This window comes from Limulus polyphemus, unplaced genomic scaffold, assembly GCF_000517525.1.
Source record: "Limulus polyphemus unplaced genomic scaffold, Limulus_polyphemus-2.1.2 Scaffold2997, whole genome shotgun sequence".
Lineage (NCBI taxonomy): Eukaryota > Metazoa > Arthropoda > Merostomata > Xiphosura > Limulidae > Limulus > Limulus polyphemus.
In genome coordinates this window covers 30,361-38,626 of record NW_013668607.1, presented here as the reverse complement: position 1 = coordinate 38,626, position 8,266 = coordinate 30,361, and the positions used below count along the sequence as shown (strand labels likewise).

Sequence of the window (8,266 nt, the reverse complement as noted above, 5' to 3'; positions counted from 1 at the left end):
TGAACATTGCTCAGCATCATGAAAATTAAACCTTATTTTCAATAAGCAATCCTGAAAAATATTTGGGGGTGCTTAACTTTTTTTCCAGGTGTATATTATACCAAAAGCAGCTTACTTAACGGCTGTATGTGACATTCTATATCGATACCACAATCCTAAGTGAATTTTTGTTGTTGTTATGTAAAAAATATCTCAGATCTTTGTCACTTTGGGTGATATTTAGAACTTGTGCTTTAACATCCATAAATTTATAATTTTCTATTTTTACCATTTAAATCAATAAATGTGTAGAGTAAAACAATATTTTCGAAAATTTTCAAGATTAATCATAAGTAAATATAAAAAATAATGTTTTCCAATCAACAAACAACATTAGTCGATCTACAAAAGAAAGATACTAACATCCTTGAAAACTTCAATAAACGATTCTAAATTATTGATTCCATTCTAGAACTTCTGGGAAGATTCGTATCGTTACCTCACTTTGGTGGCAACGCTTGGAGTGCTACTGGTCATGTTGGTTTCACTTATGCCGCTAGAGAGCGTGGCAGAGTATTACCACTGGACTTTGGCTTTCATTGTGTGGATTTTCATGGTAGTAACGGTGTCCGTTTGGTCCTATTTTAAGACGATGAAATCTAGCATGGAAAGCTTGCTTGTAGTTTATTTTATGGTTTTTGTGGTAAACACTATGTTACCTCTTCCTCGGATGGCGGCTTCTGTTACCTCCCTAATAACAGTCATCTCCCAGGTGGCGCTGTCGGCAGCAGTGTCTAATAAGGAAACAGATTATTTGGGAAGTCAGGTAAGTGTTTTACCATTCATTGTGTTACCTAGCGACCTTTATGATTTATTAAACTTGGAGCTTACCCAGGTAGTAATATTAAAGTCAGTTACTTCAATCTATTGATGCTACTGACATTATTCTAGACAAAAAGATGTTTCATCTCGTAACTTTCAATCCTAATAACAAAGTACTAAAGACAATAAAGATATTCTTTCTGTCAAGTTTAATTATCCATTAAATTTCTACAAACAGTGAATGTATTTTTTTTAAATGACAGATCGTAGCGAACACCTTGTTTTTGTTGAGTGCAGCCGTAATAGGCTACTATCATAAACTGATGAGAGATGAAGCTTTAGATCGAACGTTTGCTGGAACAAGAAGCGTTATAGAATCTAGAATCAAGCTGGAGTATGAAAAAGAACAACAGGTGACACTACTCTTTATAAACTACGATTTTAACTCTGTGTTCTCTCTTTAAATAAACTTCACCATTATCCGTTACTTGACTTGAAATGCAAAACAATAATATAGAAACTTAAATAAACTTGTACGTACTATTTGTATAAGTTAAAACAGTAGCATGTTTATTTAGATAGATATATCTATATTCCGTTTGAGGCGAATTTTAGATCATTCGACATTGCAGTACTATCATAGTTTGGTGGAGTATGTCACTGTTCTTACCAAAGACTAAAGACTTCTTACCAAGTACTAAATCTGGAGTTCTATTCCCCAAGGCATACGGAGTGCAGATAGCCCATTGTGTAGCTTTGTACTAAAACATACAACAAAGAGGACAGATTTTAGAACATAGTGATATTAGTAAACAGCTAGAGCCAAAGACCATGACATTTCGAAAAAAAAAGAGCTTTCAGCGATTTCCACGGAAGCGGAAACATTGACAGGCAGAGCGTTTAGTGCAGCAACAGACTCCATCACTACACCCCAAGCCAATCCGAAGCAATATACTCATCTGTATTGTAAAGCTATGCTCATGAAAGAGCACGTTTTAAACCTCTTCCTCCCAAAAAAACTGTAATTAAATTCAACAGATCCATTGGTGCTACTAACGATATAACAAAGAAATATTCAAAGTTGAAACAGGTTCAAAAGCAAAATGGTCACAAGCTTCCGACTACTCTTCAAAATCATGAAAATTGAAATCTAAAATTTAGATCAATCAGAAATCAGAAAATTATAAAACTATTCCTTATCCATTATTCCAAACGAAGGTTTTCTGTTGATTTTTCACACATTTCACAGATTCCTTTTGTCTTACAACCAATTTTGTAAAGGAATCATGACGAAAGAAGTCCACATCTATTTTACATATATTGAAAATAAACATAACCTTTACTGAAGTCAATGGTATGACGCACAAAATTCATATTTATTTTGTGGATAAAACAGATTTATGTGGATGTCAATGACATCAGACACCCAAAATCTCAGATTTCTTTATTGGTTAAAGAAGTAATATAATACATTCAAACGGCAAGGATATCGGACACAAAATTTATGCTTATTTTGTGGATAAAACAGATTTAAGTGGATGCCAATGACATCAGACACCCAAAATCTCAGATTTCTTTATTGCTTAAAGAAGTAATATAATACATTCAAACGGCAAGGATATCGGACACAAAATTTCCAATTTCTTTATGGATGTAACAAACAAAACAGCTAGCTGAAGAAAGCCACAATTATCTTTAACAAGAAAAAAGAAGTTAGCACTCTTCTCTTGTATGAATTATCTAGCATGTTCTAGAAATTATTGAAATTCTGTATTTTCTGTTTTCAGGAACAACTTCTTCTTAGTGTAATCCCAGCTTACATTGCGGCAGAAGTGAAACGAAAATTTATTTTAAAATTAGCAGATGCATGCCAAACAACCACACCACAATCGAGGCAGGGGTTCCACGAACTTTACGTGCAACGCCACAATAACGTCAGGTATGTTACAATCCCATCATCTTCAGTATGAATTGAGAACAGAAACAAAATGTCGCGATCTTTTCTTCTAACTTTATTTTTTTTAGATCAGTAATATCCCGGGCTGGGTGACGATGTTTTCGAAATAAATTCAAATATTATTTTTAATCAATCAGAGTGATTTTTCTTTTGCCACAGTAGCTTAACTAAGTTCATGAGAAGAACATGCTCATATTTGAGCGATTATCCTAGTTGTAGTGATTACTGTGTAAACAAGTGTGTGATTATCCTAGTTGTAGTGATTACTGTGTAAACAAGTGTGTGATTCTCCTGGTTGTAGTGACTACTGTGTAAACAAGTGTGTAATTATCCTAGCTGTAGTGATTACTGTGTAAACAAGTGTGAGATTATCCTAGCTGTAGTGGTTACTGTGTAAACAAGTTTGATATCATAATTATTTTGCAACTTCAAAAAATATTTTTGGTTATTATAAACTGTCTGTGGTTTTTTTAAACTTCCACAGGCTTAACATCCAATAGATTATATTAAGCTTTGGGCTTCTCTTCATAAACAAAGAGCAGTTTGACGATTAGTGACCTATGGCCTGTCTTAGTAAGCAAAGAGTTTAGCCTGATTACCAATGAACTTTGGCTTGTTCTGGTACACAAATAGTTTATCTAGTCTGATTACCAAAGATTTGAGGCCTGTTCTGGTAGACAAAGAGTTTAATCCGATGACCTCTGTCCTGTTTTAGAACACTGAAATTCTAAGTCTTTCATGTAATTATCAACAAATAAAAATAAGTGAAATTAAAGTCTGGAATTTGTTTTAAAATATGTTATTGTCTTTCCTCCCTGAAAACAGGATACAGCCAGTTAGCTGCTGAATAATACTTTGTGTTACACCTTGAAGAAGTCGACAACATTATTATATATTAGTACATTTACAGGGTTTGTAATGTGAAGGCTAGACAGCTTTCACAAATAATAGCTATGTATGTTAATTACGATATGAACTTCAGTATTTTTCACAAATAATAGCTATGTATGTTAATTACGATATATTGATAACGTTGCACATTACTGGTAAGGTTTGTTAAGGTGTTGTTATTTCTCCTCCTCACTAATAAGCAGTTGGATTCCAGGTCCAGCAATTGCTGGTAGTATAACCCAGTTCTTCAACCATATTTGTCTCTATAAAACATTGGTTAATTACGTTGGGAAGAAGTCGATAGGGGGAAGAAAACTTCTCAGGGTATATTTATTAGGTGAATTATAATTTAAGGTTGATCGTGTTAGGAATAGGTAGAGCTACCAAACGAATCACTAACAAATGGAGACACAGTGCAATATTTCATCTGTTTATATAAAGCGAAGATCTACCAAAAGGATTTATTTCAAAAGAATATACTTTACAGTCATCCTACTACTTCAATAAATAGAAAAGCTATAGAATGTATCAGTGACAACAGGAAACACAAAAATGTCCTTCATCTATTGCAATAAAGACTCAAATATGGAAATATCAGATGTCATTAACTAAATATATGTTGACGGTGTCACATTTATCTAAAGAGGTCTGGCCAAATACGGAAATACTAGATGTCATTAAGTTAATATATGTTATGCATATATTTCATGACGGTGTTACATTTATCTAAAGATGTTTAGCCAAATACAAAATACTAGATGTCATTAAATTAATATGTCAGACAAATATGTGAAGACGGCGTAACGTTCATCTAAAGAGGTTTGGCCAAACACGGAAATACTAGATGTCATTAAGTTAATATGTTATACATATATTTGATAACGGCGTCATAGTCAATCCAAAGAGGTTTGGTCATCATGAATGGCGCAATCATGATTTAATTTACGCAACTTAACAGTGCTACGTTGAGTTAATACATTATTACTATTTCAATCAGTCAAATTTCTCAAATAATGAACACTTAAGAAGAAACTGAGTTTTTATAAAGCATTAATAGAGACAATGAGTTCTGTGCTCGAACGTTTAGAACAAATGATAAAAATAAATAACTTGAAACACCTTACATTATTTAAAGAGTGCTAAATGAATAAAATTCTTTTGTGTCTCTGTGAACAATTGTTGAATTTTCCTAAAAACACAAAACATATACATGTGTTGAATTTCACACGAATGATCTATTTTTTCAGAAGCTCTTAAACAGACTAAAAATTATAATATCAAAAATCATTAACTATAAACATAAAAAAATATTAGTACTGATAACTTAACTAGTGAAACTCTGCTTTCATAACACTTGATACAAATGAAGTTAAGTCCAAAATTGTAAAGTTTAGGAGGACGTCAATGGGCCGTTCTCGTTCTACCAGAATATTCAAAAAACAATAACAAAATTAAACAGCCAAATTCATTATGACGACCAAATCTTGTCGAAAGGTTCTACATTTGTTACCTGTAACAAAGTTTTCTTCATTACCCATTCAAACCGTTTCCAAACTTTATTTAGTTACCCTGTATAATGATAAAAATATAAGTAACAAAATTATATATATTTAACATTTTAATCAATTCCGTTCGTGAAAAAACAACAACAAACACTTACAGCTGTACTCTTTTATTTTATTCAGAAAAAAACCAACTTTTTATCCAACTGCAACCGTTTAGATGAAATAGGACGTACAACACACAGTCATTTAAAACATTTAGTCACATTCACACCATACAAACATAAAAACATAACAATATTTGACGGTTTTAACCTGCGTGGCATCTTTAGTCAACATGTCAAGTCATAATTCCCGAGATTCAGGCATTAGGAGCTGCTGACCAAAGGGAAGGCAACCGTTTATAAGTCCCCAACGGCTGAAACTGTATTCAGAGGCATATCGCGACTTGAACCATGATCTGCCCGAGCCTAATAAAAATGAGCAAAATGATTTTAAATTTAATGTCTATCGTAAACTAGCATTATATGCATATTTTGATTATTTAAGTGTCTGATTTAAAATGTTAAGCGTTCTACTTAATTGGGTGTACAAAAGTGTCAGTAATTACGATCTATTGAAAGAATAAATAGCAAAAACGATTCAAGTAATTTCAAACTGAGTCAACTTTGTACAGAACTTATACACAACATAGTTCGTAATTATTTGACCCAAATTACTTTTCCTGAGAGAATTTGCTGTTCCAAAGATTCTAGTTTTCCATTTAGTATTTATTGAATATTTAATAATAAAGAAAACCCAATAACCCGAGCGCTTTCGGAATGCCCACTTTATGAAAGCACTCAGGTCATTGAATTTCTTTTCTAAGACCAACTTTTTCTGTTTATCCTACGTGCTTTGGAATATCACAATGGTTGAATGTTTTTAATATATGTTATTAATTATAATTTTCGTTTATTTATTATATAAATATTTTCATTGCTTATTTAATACATAGATATGTAGCTAAAATAAACCTCCTAAGTTTGCCCAATCCCTTGAGATGTTAGGAGGAAATGAGATAAGAGGGTCCCAGTTGGTAAAACGGCCACACTTGTAACTTGCTGCCATCTGGAGTAAATTATATGTAACTATATTATATATCGGAAGCGCGAATATGAATGATAGAAACAAAGATTAATTTCAAACAATGAAAAATTATAGACATACGAATATACCATAAAAGAAACACAGCTAAAGATTACTGATTTTTTTATCAAGTGCGATTGCTTTACAACGAGTAGCTTCGGTAAAACATGAAGAGAAGAGCTGAAATGGATGAGTTCAGTAATCATACTATCAACATTAATATAGAAAGTAATTTTAATATTACGCGTAAAACAATACCACACACTCAGTCAAGTTTTACTTTTAAGATTGCCTAGATAAAGTCATATCTATTTTTTCAAGTCGCACCAAGTCAACTCATGGTTTATCCTCTATACTTCTTCGTTATGAGAGTGTTTTCTATGTATTTTCTTTTTACTTCAGCTCACTCCTTTTTATGTTATTATTTGTTTGGTGAAATGCTATTCTATTGAAATTATAATTCACAAATCCACCTCTCTTGTTCTTAACCTTTCTAGAAATTACTTCATATTTAATGTCTTATATCTACAATCAGCACGGTGAGTGCTTCTAGTAATCAGTAATATTTGTTTTATATTTATGGGCCCGGTGTAGCCTAGTGGTTAGGGGTGTTCGACTCGCAATCTGTTGTGAAATCGAAATCTGTCACCGAACATGCTCTCCTTTTCAGGTATGAGGCATTATGATGTGACGGTCAGTCTCACTATTCGTTGGCCCAAGAGTTGTCGGTGGGTGGGGTTGACTAGCTGCCCTACCTCTATTCTATCACTTCAGCTATTAGTAGTATTTATTCATATTTAACGTTTTCTATCTACCATAATCATTATTGGCTTTGTTGTTGTTGTATTTTTTTAGCAATAGTATAATGTCTAATGTTTGTTATTTGCTGTCCTATACCTCTCTTTTTTGTTTTCAGTATCTTATATGCTGACATAGTCAACTTCACACCCTTGTCGGAACAGCTTTCTGCTTCGGATTTGGTGCAAACTCTAAACCAGTTGTTCGGGAAGTTTGATCAATTAGCTCAGGTAAGTTTGCTGTCTTTGAACGAATAAAAATTCACGCCACTAAGGTATAGATTAACGGCACTAACATATAGATTAAAGGCACCAAGATACAGTTTAACGCCACTAAGGTATAGATTAACGACACTAAGGCATAGATTAACAGCACTAAGATACAGTTTAACGCCACTAAGGTATAGATTAACGCCACTAAGGTATATATTAACGGCACTAAGGTATAGATTAACGAGTATAGATTAACGGCACAATGATACAGATTAACGCCACTAAGGTATAGATTAACGGCACTAAGATACAGATTAACGGCACTAAGATACAGATTAACGCCATTAAGGTATAGGTTAACGGCACTGAGATATAGTTTAACGCCACTAAGGTATAAATTAACGCTACTGAAGTAAAGACTAACGCCACTAGGTGATAGAAGGTGATGCTATGTGTGTTACAGATAGGTTTGTTTTCTATTGACAGTCTCCAGGAAACAACGATTTATCTCATTATAAAAATATCGATGTGTACGAAAATGTATTAATTTCACATAGCAACATTAGATAAAAAATTATAAATAACTCAATACTGCTACCTGGTGTCAAAAACTGGATATATAGTAAGTGTGTTTTTAGCGTTTGATGTATTCTAACCGAATACAAGTTTAAAGAGGTTATACTTTCATTATACAGGTCACTGGTTAGGCCACATTTGGAACATTGTGTTCAGTCTTGGGTCTCTTACCTTAGGAAAGACATTGAATTGTTGGAAAGGGGTCAGAGGAGGGCTACTACGATGATACATGGGATGAGGGGTTGTTATACGACGAGAGGCTGAAATCTCTCAAATTGTTTTCTTTTGAAAAAAGAAGAGTTAGGGGGATCTGATTGAGGTGTTTAAGATTGTAAAGGGAATTGGTAGTGTTGATGTATAATTTTTTTATTATTTAACAGGGAGAATAGTAGGACTAGGTG

At 33.2% G+C, this 8,266-nt stretch overlaps 1 protein-coding gene across 1 annotated transcript in view; it reads left to right on the top strand.

Moving 5' to 3' along the window:
• LOC106468404 (adenylate cyclase type 2-like) overlaps window positions 1–8,266 on the top strand; it is a 36,165-nt gene that overhangs the window by 14,314 nt on the left and 13,585 nt on the right. Inside the window, exons 3-6 of the mRNA XM_013928832.2 lie at window positions 452–805; window positions 1,065–1,214; window positions 2,589–2,740; window positions 7,196–7,307. Coding sequence (XP_013784286.1) covers window positions 452–805; window positions 1,065–1,214; window positions 2,589–2,740; window positions 7,196–7,307 — 768 coding nt within the window. The remainder of the gene's footprint in view (window positions 1–451; window positions 806–1,064; window positions 1,215–2,588; window positions 2,741–7,195; window positions 7,308–8,266) is intronic.